Source organism: Vipera ursinii (genome assembly GCF_947247035.1).
Source record: "Vipera ursinii genome assembly, chromosome: 1".
NCBI lineage: Eukaryota > Metazoa > Chordata > Lepidosauria > Squamata > Viperidae > Vipera > Vipera ursinii.
Window position 1 is genome coordinate 52,738,994 of NC_139512.1, and position 21,620 is coordinate 52,760,613.

Sequence of the window (21,620 nt, forward strand, 5' to 3'; positions counted from 1 at the left end):
GCAACAGCTTTAAACAATTTTTGTAGCTGACAACTACCAGTTGTATCTATTCCACTTCTTTTTAAACCTATGCTACCCTAGTGCTTTATCTTAACTTCATAAGAAATGGTTAGAAGAATTCATCTTTCTCTAAAAACCCCTCAGATAATCAGGTTATGCCAAAGAAGAAAAAGAATAAGATTCCTGAACTACCGTATGATGTTTCAGAAAACTCCTTCAGGAAAAAAAAAATTAAAAATTGCTTGCACTCCGTATTCATCAGTATGCAATGTCAACAATTTTTATGGAAGAAAGATATATTAACTATGGTGTTCCTCAAATTCAGAAATGCCAAGCTAAAAGATGGATTCAGTATCATATAGCAAAAATAAATGATATTATTGTTAACCATATTAGATATCGTTCTTTAAGTTGTTATCATTAAGTTAACATGTTGGATATTTTTCATTATAATCCCATATCATATCACAAATAAAACCCCAAAGTGATATTTGAGGAATAGCTTATTAATAGAAATAACTGCAGCAATGATCTTTTAATACCTCTCAGAGACGTAAAAAAATGTGTTGTGGACCCTTCATGAGAAAGCACCATAAGAATTGGCCTCTATATCTGCTAATATCCGCTAATATATTCCCTAAGCAAACATACACCATCGGCTTGTCTCTTCAATCTCTTAAGAAGTTGCTCCAGTAATCATGCTGGATAAAATCTGAAATCCTGAATCTGGGATCTGGTTTATACATAAGCAGCAATATCGCTTGTTTGCCACTGTGCAAACCTAGCTATTTTGCCTTCTAAGCCATAATCTGTTTACCACGTAGGAAGAATTCATCCAATTGCAGTTTGTTCAAACAAATTATGGCTTAGCACAATGTATGAAGCCAATATTTTTAAGATAAATTTGTTTAATCAACAATCCCCATTCTGACTGGAATACAGAATGTATACACCAAAGAGTGAATCATCAGTTTAACTGATTATTTATTTTTCTTCCAATCTACAGCATATATCCTCAGAACAAAACAATTATCTTCTACCATATAATTATGCTACTTAAAGCAAAATATATTAAGCATTTTATAAACAGCATAAGGGAACACGAATTCCTTAAAATAACTTCCAACTGCAGCAATATTAAAGTACATGAAGAAGCCACAAACTGAATTTTCAGTAAGGCAAGTGTAAGAGGAGCAAATTCATATTAAAATTATTTAAATGGCTAATTTAACCTAAGTGACATTTTATACATTTTAAAAACTAAAATATGATGCAGATTTGTAGACTAGTCCAGGGCTTTTCAACTTTTTCACCCATTGTACCACTTTTAGGATATGGCAACATCCAAGTACCACCAGTCGCCTAGCAAGGTGTCAAAAACTTGATGACCCCCCCCCCAAAAAAAGGAAAAAAGTGATGAAGTACAGGTAGTCCTCGACTTACAACAGTTTGCTTAGTGACTGTTCAAGGTTACAATGGCCCTGAAAAAAGTGCCCCCCAAGCCATAGACCAGCAAGACACCTGCCTGCCCGCCCAGCGGTGCTCTTCCTCCTGTCCGAGGTATTCACTGTTGTGAGCATTTCTGTTGAGAATTGGCAGCGGGGGTGGGATGGGGTGTTTGGTTTTTATTCCCCCCCCCCTCTGATGGGTGGTTGCAGCAGGTTTTGGTCACTTCACATGACCCTGGGACACTGTGACCGTCATAAATATGAATCAGTTGCCAAGCATCTGAACGTAAATCACAAGACCCTGGAGATGCTGCAACATTCAAGCTGATCGGTGCTTCTTCTGGGCTCAGCAGAAGCGCCAGGATCAGCACCGAGCTCCAGCTGGAGCCTGGTGCTGATCCCGGTGCTTCTGCTGAGGACTGACAGCCCTGCAGCTCCAGCTATCTCTCGCTCAGGATTATGCGGCACTACCACCAGTTCGGCTCATTCCCCTCCCCCGCTACCACTTCTAGGATGGTGGCGTACCACCTGCTAGGTGCCAATGTACCACAGGTACCACTGGTTGAAAAGCCCTGGAGTAGTCCTTGAGACTGAGGCACTTCAGATTGCCAGGGCTTGGGAAGAAGAAACACAGTTTATTGTTACTGCCTAATGAATAGGAAATGGGGAAGTTGGTCTTCAATAGAAGCACGATGGCAGTAGAGGACTGGAGATTGATTATCTGATAGAGTTAAAAGGAGGAAGCAAGAAAACCAAGGCTGTAGACATCAATGGAAGATACCAATTTACGTGGTCAAGGGAAAACTAATCCTGAAACAGAAATAAATGAGTAAAAGAAGTAACCAAATCTTATGGGTTGAGGAAGTAAACTGGGAGAAAGGAAGGTATTTCACGGTAAACCTTACTTTTGAATAAGAGGGAAGAATAACACTATTGTGAGTGTCAAGAAAAATATTTGTGATTTGGGCAATAACCTATCTATTTTTGCAGGATCCAGTCTGGGTTAGTCACCATGGTGTTTAGTCTTTTGAGCTTTGGTCTGGTCCCAGTAACCAACCCAGACTGGATCCTGCAACATTATCCTGGGATATATACATTTGCCTTCATTCGTGATATCTACTTTTGTTATGTATTCACATTTTATATCAAGTTATCCTTTACCATCAGCAATATGCCTTTCTACATAGTTTGTTTTTATTTTTTTAGGTGTTTGTGCGTGTGAAACTCATTGGATACCTTCATCTGTGTCAAACATTTTATGTTGATGTCTATTTTCCTTCAAAAATTTAAATGCACCAGGCCTAAAAAAACTTTATCCTCCTATTTTATTTCACTATCTCTCATTTTTAAAAGCCCACTATTATATCACAATATGAAACTGTCAGTTTAGATTTAGACAGTTGATGTGAAAAGTCATTCAACTCTACAAAACAAATCTAAGTACCACTTTGGGGCAATATATAAAGCCTTTCCCAAATACAATTTGGCTTGAATTTCTATTTTTTTCTCCTAAAAATTAAGTCATAAATGATCCACAATGCATCCAGCTGACTGGATCATGACCTTCCAACTCCAAATCAGCTGAATTATGCACCTACACTATATCAACAGGCAACGCTGGGCAAAAAAATTAAGTAGGGAGGCAAAAAATAGGACATAAGTCCTCAATCCTTTTAAAATAAAACAGTTTTTAAGACAATGCATGTCTTTCCCTAGTGTGGGGGGAAAAGTGTTGCATTACCTATAAAAAAAAAGAAAACATATCTGGAAAATGTAACTAGGAAAGTAGAGCAATTAAAAATCACTTTTGAGCCATTTACAGGTCTCTATCAGCTACAAGTGCCTGAGAGCATCATGCTTGGTGTGAGTCCCCAGAGAGTGATCACATTTCAATTACTATCACTAACATTAGTCATTACTGAGGTTGGCTCAGGTCCCCAGGGAAGGCAGCTTGTGATGACAATACCCAGTTTCTCCCTGTAATGCAATTCATTAGGCAAAACAGAACAGCTGGGACAGGCACGTGTGGGTTTGAAGAGGGCCCGCCCCAGTGAGACCTCTTGCTCAAACTCTCTCTTGGTTGGCAAGGGAGGGGATCGACTTCAACCCCCATGACAGCTGTAGAGTCCTCAGGGGACACTCCATGTTTAATCACTGCTCTTTAAGCTCAAGGAAGGCATTTGATTGAGAATTTAAGCTAATGGCACTCCAGCTTGTAGCAGATTATCAGGCATCTGATAGGGACTTGATGACATTTTATCATGTTCTAGCCTACAAAAGTTAATGAGGCACTTAGATATTGTCTCAGATCCCTAGTCTAGTATATTCTATTCCACAGATGGCTCCTTCAAAGTGAAAAGGGCCAGGAATGCATAAAAAGGAAGCTGTAATTATTTCTGCAGGGCTTCAGAAAATTCCACTGAATTAATAGTGACAAGTTGTGTTATAAAATAACAGTAGGAATTTTGACTTGTAGAAATCTGCAAGAAAAGGAAAGATTGTGAAAAATGGAAAAATCTAAAAATATCTCAAGGATCTCAAGCCTACTGAATACAGACTGAAGTCAATATGCATAAGCTTAGGCTTATAGCACACATATCTATGCCCTAATAAATTGCCCGTTAAATGTTGCACTCCATAACCAAATCAGACAAGGTAAGCCAATGGAAATGTTTTTGCCTTTGGGTAAGAAAATTGGAAGTAGACAAAAAGTTGTGTATTCTAGTGATAGTTCAGAACACGCATCCAGAGAAATAAGCCCATATAATTTTATTATCTCTGGCTATTTTGCTAAGGCTTACCTCTGAGATTCAAGTACAGGACTCCCCAAACCAGCAAAAGTAAGAGCTGCACATGATGGAATAATGCTGATGAAGAGGCACATCAACAGCTGACATGCTGTTCCATGAAGTTTGCTTTCTCACAACCTGACCCAACAAATTCTTTCTCGGTTTCGGAATTTGGAGATTTATATCAAATGTAAAACAACTGTTACATATGACTGCTAGCATTATGGCATCGTAATGTGCTCATGAATGTTATTATAAAACAGAATACCGTAAAATTGAAACAATGATTAAGTACACCGCACATCCATGTTGCTACTTCAACTATCCTATAGTGTGTAAACTAGCATACAAGCTACAAAACCGCAAAATATCTTTGATTTTTTTGTTGATCCTTATCCAACAATACAAGATGACATAGAACAGGGTCCCCAACCCCCGGTCCGTGGACCAGTACTGGTCTGCGGCATACCAGCAACCGGTCAGCACAAACAAGCAAAGCCCCATCCGTGGGATGCAGGCAGCACACAAAACCATGCACCCTCCGGTCCACGGAAAAACCTCTCTCCATGGAACTGGTCCCTGGTGCCCAAAAGATTGGGGACCTCTGACATAGAAGCACTATACACGGAATGCTTCACAGAATTTTCTTTCTCCTGATACTGAATTCTTGAGGCAATAATAATAGAAGTAAAACAACTGTGGCAAAAGAAAGCAAAGGTAATACTAATAGGTGCCTTGAGCGCAATCCCAAAACATCTGGAGCACCACTTGAATACCATCAGCATTGACAAAATCACCACCAGTCAATTGCAAAAGGCAGCTTTACTTGCAACAGCTTACATCTTGTAACATCTTTACACCATCAAATGCCTTCTGCTAACTCAAGTCCTTGAGAAGGACTCAGTAGGTGGATAGAAATGTCAAACCCAATCTAAATATCTGTCTATGCAACCAACCATAATAGAATGTTTAGAATGCAATCTTGCTATATTCTGTTAAAATTTGTAATGAAATAATTCTTTACTATTTATAGTATTTACAGCAGTATTTGCAAGTAATTTACATATAATTAACTTAATATTTTATATCACTATTAGCCACACTACATTTTCACATGAAACTGCTTTCTTTCTGTTTTTTTTTGTCTTTCAAATGTAGCTATTCAATTCAATTAATTATTCAATTCATTGATTAGCTAACAGTAAGAAGTGGGATGGGAAAACCAACAGTAACTAATATCTAGCTTCAATTTCCACCCCAATCATTGCAAACTAATCTTCTGGTATGTTAATATAAACTTGGATGCTACTCTGCCACTAGTAGCAAACTGTTCTTCCCCAAGAGAGCCCTGTAAAACAGGACAGTCACTGACAGCAGTACAATTACTGACACAGATACAGACTTTATGGACATGTTTATCTCTGCTGTAAATCCACACTCTCTCTCCACTCCGATTCACAAGTCATAAAGAAATTGCAGATAATGAAAAAGTTGGTGAAATTTACAGCATGTCGGAAACCTCAGACAGCCAAAAGAAATTAAAGAGCTGACTGGATATAAATCACACAGGTACAATTAAAAGTTCCCATACCACCTTCACTTCTAAAAGTGGCACTCAATCCAACACAAATGATAAAAAGCTGAGGTCATGATCCCTAGGCTGAAGGTAGTTAAGAACATTATATACCAAAATTAGCCAATTTAAATGCCTTGCGCACATCCTAATTTCTAGCTGGCATTTGAATACTTGCTTTGAGGCAAAAATCCTTACCAAAAATATCTCAAGTTTTCATAAGTGAAATAAACTGCAAATAGAAAGGTAGCCATTTAGTTTCCTCCACAGCATCATACTCCTCCCCTTTTCTTGCTGCTTTCTATGATTTGTCTAAATCTGCTGTAGAGGTCTGTGAGAATCTTTGAAGCAAATATGGATTGTCTGGAAAGCAAGGGAAATAACTCTTACTATTACAGTCAGATCTTTCACTAGTGTTGGAATCATGCCCTTGATACTTTCCTTTTGCTAGAGAGGAAGCACATAAAATAAGAACATTTCAAGACTGCTCAGACAATTAGGTTTGGGTGTCATTGCTACCTCCAGAAAAATCTAATGCAGATAAAATACCAGATTAAAAGTCTGAAAAGTTTTCTAATGTATGCATGTAATCAAAAATATTGGAAAATGTTAATAGTTATATACGGTAGATGGAAAGAGTTCATTACAGATCTATAGGACTGTTACTTTGGAGAACCACCCTCCATTCAGCTATATTACATGACTATAATTACATGACTATTAAACATGTTCACTATTGGAAGATCTGGAAAAAGCAGGTTAGGGATGGCATATAATCAGTCAACGATTAACATGTTCGGTCAGTTGTGATACTATGGAAACATCAAAAATATACATAACATTCTCTTATGCAAGAAAGTATTTCTAATAGAAAAAGCTTTTACTCAAACATGTACTTGTGTCTTAAAGCATTCAATTTATAATTTAGGGAGCTTGCAGAGCCATCTTTGTCGTTGGATCTTCAAGAACTTTATATGAAAGAATACACTTTACCAGCGTAGATAGGATGACAACTTTGGTTTTAGCTAGAGACAGGCTACTTGGTTTCAGTGACCCATGAATAATAGGAATTGTTTGTTTAGATGATTACAATGTATTATCTATAGGAGTGACAAAATATGACTGCTCCAACATTATTATATTGCTAATATTTTATTATCTCCACTGGTTCTGAGTTCATTTCTGAATGTACAGATAGCTAGGAATAGCTTTTGAAAGCAGCACTAAACCTTTCAGAAGACATAACTACTTTAACAATTCAAGGAAGAATATGTTGCTGATTACAATATGTTTTGTGAAGTGTGCCTTTTGAAAACCTTGCCCGAGGTCAGATCAGACCTTCAAGAAGACTCTATTTAAATATCCCTTTTTGTGAACATAGAGGAAGGTTTACAATTGTGATGCCTCTGGGATGCTCTCTCAGGAATCTTAGGAACAGAAGACCACTCTCTTGGATTACCAATGTATATTGCTCATTACCAACATCAAAACACAATGAGCAGGATTATTTTGTGGCAGCAAAGAATATGTAGCAACAGCTTTATTAGGGGAAATATTAATAAAAGGTATTATAAATTTACAGCTGGAACTAACTGAAGAACCAGTTAGGTTTCAAAGGGATAACTCTGAAATCTAAATTTTAACTAATTACAAAAAATGCTCCTACATTGGTATAACTTCCAATAAAGAATGACAATTCTCAATAAAAGTTCCATACGTTAGCAGAGGACCATTAATGGAAAAATAACATATATAGCACTTTAACGTGTTACATTTTGCCAAATCATCATATCTTAAAATTGTTAAGAAGTTCAATGGGAGCTTCCAAATCTTAATAGCTACAAATGTACAGTATTTCCCAATATTACAGTTGTAATCAGCCATCTGCTGCCACCCAGAGGCTATGTAAGGTCTATTTTGCTATGACTCTTGGATCTTTTGAATACTATTATTAAGATAGTATTTAATCTTGAATAACAAGAATCATTGTGAAGTGTTGTAAGCTACCCTTCTGCCATATTTCATTTTGAACAGTTCCATTTGTATTACATTAATGAATTACATAGCAGACAAATATCGCTAACAGATTTTGCACTAAAATGCATTAAACACTTAGGGCTGTACGTAGGTATATTCTTCTAATGCTGCAGTCACTGTATTACTTTTTGGTAGTGATAATAAACATCCTGACTTTAATGTGAATGCATTTAAGAATCGAATCTAAAAAGGCTCCTACCAAGTTCATAAAATGATGCTGGTACAGGCCCTGAAATATCTATGAAGAAACTTTTCAATATTATGTAACCTAGGAATGATATTTATGCTGTCAGCAAAATGGTGCTTGTTTTGGTCTTTTCAGGAATGAATGTAGTACTGAATTGCTAGAAATGAAGATCGTATTAGCATGTAGCAGTCTTTTTTATTTAATACCTTTTGGATTTGGTGAATTACAAACTGCAGGAATTCCAAACTACCAAAATAAACAGGAGGGTACCAAGGACCTGGAGGAACGAATATTTATTTATTTATATATAACAAATAAATAAAATTTATACAATCACTTGAAAGACAATAGCAACTCCTATTTTTAGGCAAAGGATAGGAAAGGTTTTATAAACTAATTGTACAAAACGGAATATACTGCTGCCATTATTAATTTTTATGGTACCCTAATTCCTATAGTTAATTAGTATGGATAGAATGTACATAAACATATGACTGTACATAAACATATGCAATGAACTTACTCTATTTTTGGAATCCATACAGTACTTACATTCATCCAGCCCCAACTGATAGGCCAAATTCTGTAAACCTCTAACCTTCTCCATCAGATTAGCTGTAGTAAGACTTCCCAGCTCTAAAAGAAAGTGTGTAGTTTACAAACTTTGTCATGAAATAATAATGAATGAATCATGCTTTTATTAGAATCAAACTCCTAATACAGGTAGTCCTTGACTTACAGGCATTTATTTAGTGACCAATCAAAGTTACAAGAGCACTGAAAAAAGTGACATGACCATTTTTCACACTTACAACCATTGCATCCGCCATTGATCACATGATAAAAATTCAGACACTTGGCAATTGATTCATATTTATGTCCGTTGTGATGTTCTTGGGTCATGTGATCATCTTTTGCAAATTTCTGACAAGCAAAGTCAGAAAACTGACTTGACAACTGTCTCACTTGGCAACAGAAATTTTAGGCTCAATTGTGGGTGTAAGTTGAGGATTACTTATAATAATAACCAAGCAGAAAGTAAAGGCAATTTGATGTAATAATTGTAAAAATGCTGCATGTAATGAAATTCACTATTTTTAAAGGAGACAAGATATCTGGTTTTACACAGAAAGAGACTACATTTATAAGAGCTATAGTGGTGCCATTGTTAGAATGCAGAGTTACAGCAATTCGATCCTGACCGTCTCAAGGTTGACTCAGCCTTCCATCCTTGGTAAAATGAGGAGCCAAATTGTTAGGAGCAATATGCTGATTTTGTAAACCACTTACAGAGGGTTGTAAAGGTTAGGGCACTGTGAAGCAGTATATAAGTCTAAGTCAGGGGTATCAAACTGCCGGCCCATGGGCTGGTTGCATTATGCAGAGGCCGTGCCCACCCCAGCTCTAGCAATGCAAAAGGAAGTCATGATACGTCACGACATGTCACGTGATGCAGCGAGTTTGACACCCGTGGTCTAAGTGCTATTGTTATTGCTATTCCATGTAACACCCAAGTAACTATCTGATAGCAAGGAAAAGATATATTGTAATTATCATCTGGACAACCTGGAAGGTATAATGTAAGCAGATGAAGCTACCTTTTTCCACATATTGCTGTTATACATACAATAAATCAAGACATGACTGGCTGTTTTGACTACATCTAAACTCCATGGATATAACTTTTCACTTTGTTGTTACTTCTGATATTGACTCAATGGATTTGCAGATTCCTGATAGGAAAACCCATTAAATTGCCTCCAACAAGCCAGATGGCGTTACATTAGAATGGCTATGACAGAAAACTGCTATAATTAGGCAATTCCAAGATAGTGAAGTATCAGATAAACTTATGGATAAGCAGAGAATTGTAGTTGTTAAATACACCCACAAAATTGGGTTTGGTTTATCCATAGAAAGGTTTGTCTGCAGTATGTATGCTAATACTTTGTTAAAAGTACCCATATACCCTGCATATACTCATATATAAACTCATCCATAGGTAAGCCTATCCTTGAATTTTTAATTAAAATACCATAGAAAATGGACTCCCTCAGCTGAGCCAATTGGGAAAATCAAAACATGAAAATTTCAAGGATTGGCTTATCTGCGGGTGGCACATTTTTCATGGTGTTTTGGTTAAGAATTCAACGGCTGGCTTATCTGAGACTATATATTGTAGTTATTCAACTCCATATTAATATTTAATCACTATGAGCAGCGGGTATTCATATGGTTCTGTAATTCTATGTGTCTTGTAATGTGGTCTTTAAGAGTCACTCTAGCTTGTCCATATTTCATGGATTACAAGAGCTCTGCAGAAAGATATCAACTTGTCCAATAATACTGATGCTTCTTTGAAGCTGTTTAGGAGACCAAATCCAGCAAACAAACGTTTAGCTTTAGCTAAAATTTATAAATTGTCAGCCAAGCTTGATTTTCCCCATTCTATGAATTTCTGATTGCATTGTACAAATCTGAGAACTGGGAATATAATGATCAAATAAGCACATATGTTTCACCGAGTAAATGTGGCAAAGACTCAGCAACAAATAATTTGATGGCAGCAATAATCATTATTCCCTTATCAAGCAGAAAAATATCAGGATTGCAGCAGTGTATCTATAGACAGTCCATACATGTTGCATTTAAGTTTTTTTCTTGTCCAATATTTTTTTTAAAAAAAATATCCATAGATATTAAACACTTTAGTATTTGATATTGCTATCCTGAAATTGTCAGTTGTTTATTATAGGTCTCTTGGCAAACACTGCAATAGTTTTCTCAAGAGCAATACACCTCACAGTTTTAAAAAACCAGATATAAACCAATGCAATATCAGCATATACCGTAGTTCAACTGGCTTCTGCTTGCAGACTAACTTGTTGAGATGGAGATATAGATGAAGCAGATTGCTTGACCAGGGAATTAATATAAAAATTAAAAATGATATTAATACATGGGTCTGCTTAACTCCTTTTGGCATACAGAAAGTATATGAAACATTCCCTTTTGATCATTAACTTACAGACTTGTATTTTCATGTAACATAGATGAGCAAGAGCATACGTGCATCTTGATCTTTTTACATTCAAGTTTACTTAGAGATGGAATTGAAAGCACATTTACAGCAGATGCTCTGTAGTTTGATGTACAGGTAACTGTCAACCTACAATTGTAATGGAACTTGCCCATTATGGGCGCAACTCGTAATGACTGTTAAGCAAGATGGGCTCTGCTCTGCTCGCTCTGATGCAGTCATTATAAACAACCACATGGTCATTAAGCGGAGCATGAGGTGCCTCAGAGGTGAGACCTACCACCCAGCTGAGTCTGGAATCAGCCAAGCAGCAAAAAGCTTTGCAAAGCCAAAAACAGCCTAGCTATGGTGGAAGGAGGGGAGCCCAGTTAGATTAGGGCCCAGCACTGTGTTCCAATGCCAAAGAGGCTTCCAAACAAATCTAACTGCTTGTCCATGAGATTTCCTGATGATTTGAAAGGAAATGAGGAAGCTTAGTGATGCATCCACTGGTGGAGTTCTGTAAAAAGAATGAAGTTGCATTTATGGGCTTGGCCTTTGTCTCAATCAGAGACAGGAGACTGCAGGCTTTCCTAGGTCTTACTAGATTTGGGTAAACCAACTCCCTGCATGCAAAGATGTAACTCTGGGTCGAACTTCCCAAAACCTTTCCCTTGCTTTACTCCCTCCCTCCCCTCCCACAAGCCCATATTTTTTTCATTAAAGATAACGGGGAAAAGAAAGCTTTGGGGGACACTTATCGATCTCCTCCTCCCACCCCATTAGATAATGAAGCTAAACCTCCACCCTCCAGTCTCAATCCCCTTTTGTCACTTAATATACTAAATTTATTTCATACCTGGAAAAAAGAGTGTCAAAATCTGTAAGTTACTTGCCTTGATGAGCGACTGGCAGGCTGAAGAATAGAGAAGAAACTCCCAGGGGTTTGATTTTTAAAAAAAAGGAAGGAGGAGAAAAGAAATTCCTTCTGGAGGTTGTTTGTGTGGAGAGGAAATTACTCTGCAAAGCTACCAAGGACTCAGCACAAGCAAGAAATGGCCATGGTAGAAAGTGGGTCCTAAAGGGAGTCATACAAAGCTTGGAAAGCTTTGAATGCATGGATCTCAAATTAAACTCATTTATCTCCAAAGTTTATACTTAAAAAAATGTCATAATTATTGGACCTAATAATTATGTTATATTTTCTTCACTATGTGGTAGACTCAAAATGAAAGATACCTCAACTGATCTTTATATGACAATTCAATCTAATATTAACTATACATTTAATATAAAAATGATATTTTTATCAAGCACTGACTAGAAACTCACCTCTCAACATGTCAATATCATCATTTTCTAATTCAGCCATCCATTTAGGTGGAGAACTGGTGATGGGCTATTAAGAACAAACATTCATAAACAAATTATTATCTATTTTAGAAACCTTTAAAAGCTTATAACTACTAACTGAAATGCAGAACTGTAATATTTTACAAAATTCTACTCTGATTAAATAAAGTATTTCTAAAATAGATTACTATATCCAATAAAACAATTCTTTTCAAGGCAGCAAAGTGAAGACTATTTTTTTTAAAGCCAATATCATCTTGCTGGGGTAAAATCTTGCTTGTTACTGCATGAGGGAAAAAATTATAGTACAAAAACATAGCAAGAAAATAAAAAACAGTCCCAGTGATTTTTCTAGGCCTTTATAATTTTTCAATTATTTTCTAACTTTAGCTGTTTTTTGTGATAAGCTCTATTTTCCATAGAATTTTAGGACTGAAATGTCTATGTCAAATATCAATTATTATACTTACACTTTTAAAAGAAGCTGCAAATTCAGCAACACCTGGTACTGGGGACAAGATAGACATACGGTAGTTAATGCATTTTAGTTGTTTTTTACAATCGTTTATACACCTTTGAAGGCAATTACCATTTTTGTCACTTAATTAAACTGCTACATTTTAATTCAGCACATATATTAATTTTATCCTCAATTCTGGATCTGAGGTAACCTATTAAGCTATATTTCTACACCATTGGTGTTCAATGGTTATTGACTATATTATACTATTTTTTTTATGACCACCAAGCCATCTTTTCATCCATACTACTTTAAAAAAAAACCGGTAGCATTACAGTTAACCCTACATGTCTATTCACAAAATTCAGTATTATTTATTTCTGGGTAAATGTGCACAGGCTCAACAGAATTATTTTTGAAATAAATTAGGCAAGATTACCGTCTTGAATTATTTTAAATCTCTGCCTATGAATAAACATGCTCAAATTTTAGCATGTTAAAGGCAATATAGGACAGCTTATGATAGAATCATCAGTGTAAACAAACACCATTTAAATACCACATCTAGCTTATCACAGTAAAAACTCATACACATGTACTAGCAACTTACTTCCCATACCAAGATCTGGTTCTTGCCTTACCTTTGATGTATCTTACCAACATTTTAATGATCCATACTGTATATTTTTTCACAGATACCGTTTTCTACTCCAGTCTCAAATATTAACTCAAAATGGTTAAAGGATTCATTTGCACATTTTTGAAATTATTCTGATGTTTTTAATATGAACAAGTAATTATTATTCACATTCAAATAATTATTCAGATTATTCATCTCATTCAGATTGAAATATGTAGAACACCTATCTAATCTTTTCTTTTTTGCTCAAATATATGACAATAACAATTCTTTGGCAGTGCACTAAATGCAAATATAACCATTTATGTAACTCTTACCATTTTTCTTAATAAGGCAATGAGATTCTACTTACTTTTTCCAGTAGAAATAAGGAGTGAAGAAAAAGGCAATACTACCTTATATAGGCATGATATTCTTTTGTAGAACAAAACATTTTTTGTTTTGAACTTTTGGACTCGTGCTGGAGCCCCCATCCTCAGGGAGCTCCTCTATGTGTTTGTACACAGAGAAGTTCCTTGATGATGAGCTCCAGCATGTGTCCAAAAGCTCAGAAGATAAAACCTCTGGTCCCGGTCACCAACCCAGATTGGATCCTGCACAAAACTTATTTTTCATTCTAGCTCTGTATAATTTTTGAAATGCCCTAGCATGATACTTAAACTATTCAGCATTTAAAAAAGCTATGTAATCCTATATTAGATTAGCCATACAATGGAGCTTAGGACTGCCCCCGACCTCCGCACATTTCGCCGGCACTTGAAAATCTGGCTCTTTGAGCTCTCCGGCCCAGGTTGAGAATTTTTAACTGGGGTTTTTAATTCTAGGGATGATTTAATCTTTTTAATTTGTTTTTAACTTTTGTATTGGTTGTTTTAAATGCCCTGTAAACCGCCCTGAGTCCTTCGGGAAAGGGTGGTATATAAATTTAATAAAATAAAATAAAAAATAAAATAAAATATATAATATTGAATATATTTCCTATGAGCTAGTCAAAAACTTTAGAAACTTAGACCTATGTCTCAAAAAGGACGTTTTTCAATACCTTAGGAAATCTAAACGGTCTAATTATTAATCCTTACAATAGCATCTTACTAGAAATAACTCTTTAGATGTACAATCTAAAGTTGGTTCACATTAATGTAATCCACAAGGATTTACTTCTTATTCAATTACTACTTACATTGCTCTGGCCACAGATCTGGAGATGCCCTGTCCAACTTTTCAAAGCTCAGCAATGAGGCTTCCAAGTCTGAACCTAGAATTATATTAATATATTTATAAGCCAAAATACACCAACACAGCAGCACCATTTTAGACTACTGTGGAACATTTACCTGTGCACAAAATCTTTTAAGATGTGACGAGGAACATGAAAAAGAAACAATTTGCCTCTCAAACTGCAATATTTCAGTGACACTGCATTGATAATGTTATGCCCCTAGGCATACTTCTTTGGAAGATAGGCTAAACTGAACTATTCTCGATATAGTTACTAAGAAGAGATGAGATTCTGCAACTGGAAAATCATCACAAGCATATGATTTATCCTAATCAGATTATTTCAAGATAGATAGTGATTAATATTTATATGTTTATCTGTGAGAGTGTAGGTATATACATATGTTGTATATAGCATGTTTATATGTGTGTTATATGAGCACACTTTTGAGAGCAGGCAACAGAATTTCATTTTTAATGTGTGCCAGTGTGCCCACAGTAAAAACTAACAACAAAGGTTATACAGGTTTATCTTATTTTTTTCATGTAGCTCTGCATTGTTTAGGTCACTGGTTCTTAAATTGTTTAACACAATTATCCCCATTCCTGGCCTCAAATAATGTCATCCCCACCCCCAACAGAATGTTGTTTTACACATGCATCTCAACAGCAGCAGTCTGGACCCTGACTCATAAACAATTACAAATTACTCCACAACACCCAGGATATGTCAATATTACCCCTTTTGGGGGAATTTCCCCAGTTTAAGAACCATAGCTTAGGTCCTTTCTTGCTGCTGATCCACTCATCTTTGAACTTGCAGAATAATACACCAGCATTGCTAAATCCTAAGCTCTTTCACTACCTTTGTTCCCAATTACTGCAGCCATCTGACTTTCCTCCAAGGTGATAGATGACAAAGCCTCATAACAATTTTTGCCTCCCTGAAAGCTATCCTTGGATAATGTCAGAATAAAAAGGAAAACAAGACTTTACCGCTGGTTCAATATAGACAACTTAAACCTGTGTTTTTAATCAGCTGAAGAGGAAAGCAACATCATGTGACAGAAAAATGGAAAAGAAAGGTGCCATGTGCCAAAGAACTTCTGCTAGCGGGATCCAGCAAAAACAACTTTTCTGCTGCGGCTTCCACCCTCTGGAATATTCTCCTACTGGAGATGAGGTCTTCCCTCACATTCCAGGCCTTCCAAAAGAGCCTGAAAACATGGCTTTGCTGCTTGGTCTGGGTCACAGAACAGGGGCCTGCTGTGTTGCATTGGCTGACTGCTTGGAGAAGATCCCCACCCCCAGGCCACTTATCATCTTGGTTTTTAACTTTACTTCTTTTAATTTTAATTCTTTAGTAGTTTTTTTTAGTTTTTATCACATTGTAAGTTGCCTAGAGCAGGGCTTTTCAACCAGTGGTACGCGTACCACTAGTGGTATGCGAACACCTGGCTGGTGGTACACGGCGTCGCCTTCCTCCCCCCCTTCCCCCCACGCTCCACTCCTTCCCAGCTCACTTGCTGCCGGAAAGCATGCTGCTTGGCAGCAGCCTGCAAGAACCCTACAGAGGGTGCGTGCAGGCGCAGAGCAAGGCCCCGCCCTCCCCAGGGACTCATCGTGCAGCAAAAGGATTGACTTCTGATCAGCACTTCTTCGGGGCACACATGGCCGGGAAGACGCGTCGGAGTTTCAGGTACCAGTAAGGTGATCGGCCTGCTCCTCCCCCATCACCTGCCAGCCCCAGGAAAGCCCCGTGTGAGTGCCTTGCCGGCTGCTGAACCCTGCCTTTCGAGCAGGAGCGGCCTTGCCATGCTTGCCCCGGCCGCCTCCGCGGGTGCCGCTCTAGCACGGAGAGGGGGAGGCCGGTCCCTGTTTGGCCCACCATCCCCGGGAGAGCCCCGTAGGAGCGCCTTGCCAGCCGCCAAACCCTGCCTTTCGAGCAGGAGCAGCTGTCAAGCTCCGGACTCAGCAATCAACTGGGGGGGATCCACACAACAACCCGGCTACCTGGCATGCCAGCCGCTCATTGCTCCGCCAATCAGCTGGGAGGCTGAGACTCCAGATTTGAGCCGCTGACCAGAAGAGAGCACCGCTGATCAGCTGGGAGGCTGGGACTCCAGATCCCACACCACCAGCTAGCTGGAAGTCCTGGCAGGCGGCCCTGACGCCGCCAAACAGCGCGGGTGGTTTCCGAGTGGCACCGGCTTCTGAGCAGGTGTGGGCAGCCTCCAAGCGGCCTGTGCAGGTGGCTTCCAAGCAGCACCGGCTGCTGAGCTGGCGCAGGTGGCTTCTGATGCATCCCCAAGCGCCCCACACTGGTTTCCAAGCACCTCCGGCTTCCGAGTGCCCCGCAAGCAAGTGGAAAGCAAGTGAGTAGGGCGGGAGTGCGGGATCGGGGTGTGCAAGTACAGCTGAGCCGCGCTTCTCCGTGCTGTTTTGCTGTTTTTTTGCAAAGTTGCCCCGGATCGGTGGAAAAGCCTCCAGTCTCCCTGCTGCAAGCGTGGGAAGCACCACAGCTCCTGATGAACCGCGTTTAAGGGAGAGAGAAAGAGAGCCGAGCTTGACCTATGCAGCTGGGCTGTTTCTGCTTTTCCTTTGCAACTTGGAAGAATAATAGCAATAATAAGAGGAAAAGTTCTTGCATGATTTCCAGACGTTTACTCTCCGCTCCCACCCCACTCGATCCCAAGAAGCAGTATTTGTAGTATGGACTAGCAGGCTGTTTGGCTGCTCTGGCGAGCGCTATGGGAAGAACAATGTACACAGAGAGGATCGGGAACTTGGCTCGAACGCTGGGCTCTGGTAGGGGAAAAATGACTGGGAGAAGTAGCCGGTTCGTAATGTACGTGCCTGAAAATGGGAGATGGGCAGGTTGTGTGAGGTGCAGTATTTGTAGTTTGGACTAGAAGGTTGCTTGGAAGGGAGGGAGGGAAGGAAGGAAGGGACAAGGAAGGAAGGAAGGAAGGAAGGAAGGAAGGAAGGAAGGAAGGAAGGAAGGAAGGAAGGAAGAATGAGAGGGAGGGAGAGACAGTGGAAGGGAGGGAGAGAAGGAGGAAGAGACAAAGAGGGAAGGAAGGAAGGAAGGAAGGAAGGAGGGGAAGGACAATGAGAGGGAGGGAGAGACAATGGAAGGGAGGGAGGGAAGGAGGAAGAGACAAAGAGGGAAGGAATGAAGGAGGGGAAGGACAATGAGAGGGAGGCAGAAACAATGGAAGGGAGGGAGGGAAGAAAGAAGAGACAAAGAGGGAGGGAAGGAAAGGAAGGAAAAGGAAGGACGGTACAATGGGAGAGAGGGAGGGAAGGAAGGCACCCACCCCCCTCCAGCAGAGACCCACAGATTTCCCCCCCCACAGGCCCCCAACAACCTGAGTGATAAGCTGGCCATGCCATGCCCCCCCCCCCGGCCATTGATCACATGTCCCAGGGACACTGTGAATGTCATAAGTATGAATCAGTTGCCAAGCATCCGAATGTAAATCACATGACACTGGGGATGCTGCAACAGTCATAAGTGTGAAAAATGGTCATAAGTCACTTTTTCAGTACCACTGGAACTTCAAATAGTCACTAAGCAAATTGTTGTAAGTCGAGGACTACTTGTACTTTATCATTTTTTTCCTTTTTGGGGGGGCAAGTTTTTGACACCTTGCTGGGTGACTGGTGGTACTCGGATATTGCCTTATCCTAAAAGTGGTACAATGGGTGAAAAGGTTGAAAAGTCCTGGCCTAGAGTCACTGTATTGGTGAAATGGGCAGCATTTAAATTTAATAAATACTATGTCTAGCAGCCATTTCATAGATTCCAAGCAAAAAAGCCTTGGTGGAACAGTGGGCTAATGCCTCCTTAAGTAACACCAGCTGCCTGCAATTAGTGCAGGTTCGCATCCCACCAGGCTCAAGGTTGACTCAGCCTTCCATCCTTCCGAGGTAGGTAAAATGAGGACCCAGATTGTTGGGGGCAATAAGCTGACTTTGTAATAATGCCGCTGGGGGGGGGCGAAAGCCCTAATAAGCAGGCATATACATAGAATGAAGGCTATTGCTAAGCACATTGGTTTGTGCTTAAATTATAAGCCGCCCATAGTCTTCGGAGAAGGGTGGGATATAAATGGGATTAAAATAAAATAAATAAAAAACAAAAAGGATGTTTTTCCCAAGCTTCTTTTATTAAGAAACAGAAAAGTTTCTACAATAGAATTTACAGTACAGTACAATACAGGGAGTGCAGAATTATTAGGCAAATGAGTATTTTGACCACATCATCCTCTTTATGCATGTTGTCTTACTCCAAGCTGTATAGGCTCGAAAGCCTACTACCAATTAAGCATATTAGGTGATGTACATCTCTGTAATGAGAAGGGGTGTGGTCTAATGACATCAACACCCTGTATCAGGTGTGCATAATTATTAGGCAACTTCCTTTCCTTTGGCAAAATGGGTCAAAAGAAGGACTTGACAGGCTCAGAAAAGTCAAAAATAGTGAGATATCTTGCAGAGGGATGCAGCACTCTTAAAATTGCAAAGCTTCTGAAGCGTGATCATCGAACAATCAAGCGTTTCATTCAAAATAGTCAACAGGGTCGCAAGAAGCGTGTGGAGAAACCAAGGCGCAAAATAACTGCCCATGAACTGAGAAAAGTCAAGCGTGCAGCTGCCAAGATGCCACTTGCCACCAGTTTGGCCATATTTCAGAGCTGCAACATCACTGGAGTGCCCAAAAGCACAAGGTGTGCAATACTCAGAGACATGGCCAAGGTAAGAAAGGCTGAAAGACGACCACCACTGAACAAGACACACAAGCTGAAACGTCAAGACTGGGCCAAGAAATATCTCAAGACTGATTTTTTTAAGGTTTTATGGACTGATGAAATGAGAGTGAGTCTTGATGGGCCAGATGGATGGGCCCGTGGCTGGATTGGTAAAGGGCAGAGAGCTCCAGTCCGACTCAGACGCCAGCAAGGTGGAGGTGGAGTACTGGTTTGGGCTGGTATCATCAAAGATGAGCTTGTGGGGCCTTTTCGGGTTGAGGATGGAGTCAAGCTCAACTCCCAGTCCTACTGCCAGTTTCTGGAAGACACCTTCTTCAAGCAGTGGTACAGGAAGAAGTCTGCATCCTTCAAGAAAAACATGATTTTCATGCAGGACAATGCTCCATCACACGCGTCCAAGTACTCCACAGCGTGGCTGGCAAGAAAGGGTATAAAAGAAGGAAATCTAATGACATGGCCTCCTTGTTCACCTGATCTGAACCCCATTGAGAACCTGTGGTCCATCATCAAATGTGAGATTTACAAGGAGGGAAAACAGTACACCTCTCTGAACAGTGTCTGGGAGGCTGTGGTTGCTGCTGCACGCAATGTTGATGGTGAACAGATCAAAACACTGACAGAATCCATGGATGGCAGGCTTTTGAGTGTCCTTGCAAAGAAAGGTGGCTATATTGGTCACTGATTTGTTTTTGTTATGTTTTTGAATGTCAGAAATGTATATTTGTGAATGTTGAGATGTTATATTGGTTTCACTGGTAAAAATAAATAATTGAAATGGGTATATATTTGTTTTTTGTTAAGTTGCCTAATAATTATGCACAGTAATAGTCACCTGCACACACAGATATCCCCCTAAAATAGCTATAACTAAAAACAAACTAAAAACTACTTCCAAAAATATTCAGCTTTGATATTAATGAGTTTTTTGGGATCATTGAGAACATGGTTGTTGTTCAATAATAAAATTAATCCTCAAAAATACAACTTGCCTAATAATTCTGCACTCCCTGTACAGTAGCTCATCTGCCCAAAACTGAATACCACACACTTTCCTGCCTTTTGACTTCCAGCATACAAGGACTGCATCTGGAGGGCAAGTTGGAAAAGTCTGATTTACTCCGGAATTACAGCCTTCACCTTGTTTTCCACTGTTGGCACTTAGTGACACAAAGCACAAGCCAACTGTCACCCCTGAGATAATTTTATAGATTACTACTAAGAACAGGGTCAGACTAACTAGAGATCTAATTGAAATCCTAACAGTTATTTCTCAATGAGCTTCTGTCAAAACAAGATGCTAAGCACACTTGTTCTGAAGGGAAGTCCAATTATACCCAAAAGACAGCGTTCCCACTTGCGTTTAAGGGGAGAATTAGAAACTCAGTCTGGTTGAGTGGTTAAGGCAGGGGTAGGCAACCTCGGCTCTTTTATGACTCATGGACTTCAACTCCCAGAATTCCTGAGTCAGCTATGCTGACTCAGGAATTCTGGGAGTTGAAGTCCATGAGTCATAAAAGAGCCGAGGTTGCCTACCCCTGGGTTAAGGCATCAGCTAGAAACCGCCAGACCCCGAGTTTTAGTCCCGCCTTAGGCACAAAGCCAGCTGGGTGACCTTGGGCCAGTCACTCTTAGCCCTTAGGAGGCAAATGGCAAACCATTTTGGAAACACCTTACCAAGAAAGCTCTCTCGGAGAATCGGACCACGCCGAACGGGGAAAAGTGGCCAATTGTCCCCGAAATCAGTACAATGCTTACTCAAAAATAGTTCAACTGCGAGCGTAATAATTAGGAAGACAGAAGAACACTACGAACCTCTCCGCCTTCCTCAACGCCTCTTACCTTCAGCAGAGACCGCCATCTTAGCCCGTCACATGACAAGCGAATCTCCACCCACCCCCTTTCAGGCGGGAGTCTGCTCTGACAGCTCTTTTTTCGGACGAGCCAGGAACGCTCCGCCTCCTTTGGCACCCCCCCTCCCGGCCCCCCTCACGTACTGCCTCTTTCCAAACTCCAGAGGTCGTATCTAGGGGGAGAGAAAAATGATCCACTCAAATTCCGTCTGGAGGGGGCGTGTACAGCCAAGTAGCCAATGGAATCCTCCCCTTGACGGGGAAGGCGAGG

At 39.7% G+C, this 21,620-nt stretch overlaps 1 protein-coding gene across 1 annotated transcript in view; it reads right to left on the reverse strand.

Annotated features, from left to right (window-relative positions):
- The window catches only part of LIN52 (lin-52 DREAM MuvB core complex component), a 56,225-nt gene extending 34,850 nt beyond the window's left edge, over positions 1-21,375 (reverse strand). Inside the window, exons 1-5 of the mRNA XM_083358639.1 lie at positions 21,339-21,375; positions 14,687-14,761; positions 12,877-12,914; positions 12,386-12,452; positions 8,587-8,670 (exon numbers count right to left, since the gene is read on the reverse strand). Coding sequence (XP_083214765.1) covers positions 8,587-8,670; positions 12,386-12,452; positions 12,877-12,914; positions 14,687-14,761; positions 21,339-21,357 — 283 coding nt within the window. The 5' untranslated portion in view covers positions 21,358-21,375. The remainder of the gene's footprint in view (positions 1-8,586; positions 8,671-12,385; positions 12,453-12,876; positions 12,915-14,686; positions 14,762-21,338) is intronic.
- Positions 21,376-21,620: the final 245 nt, after the last annotated feature.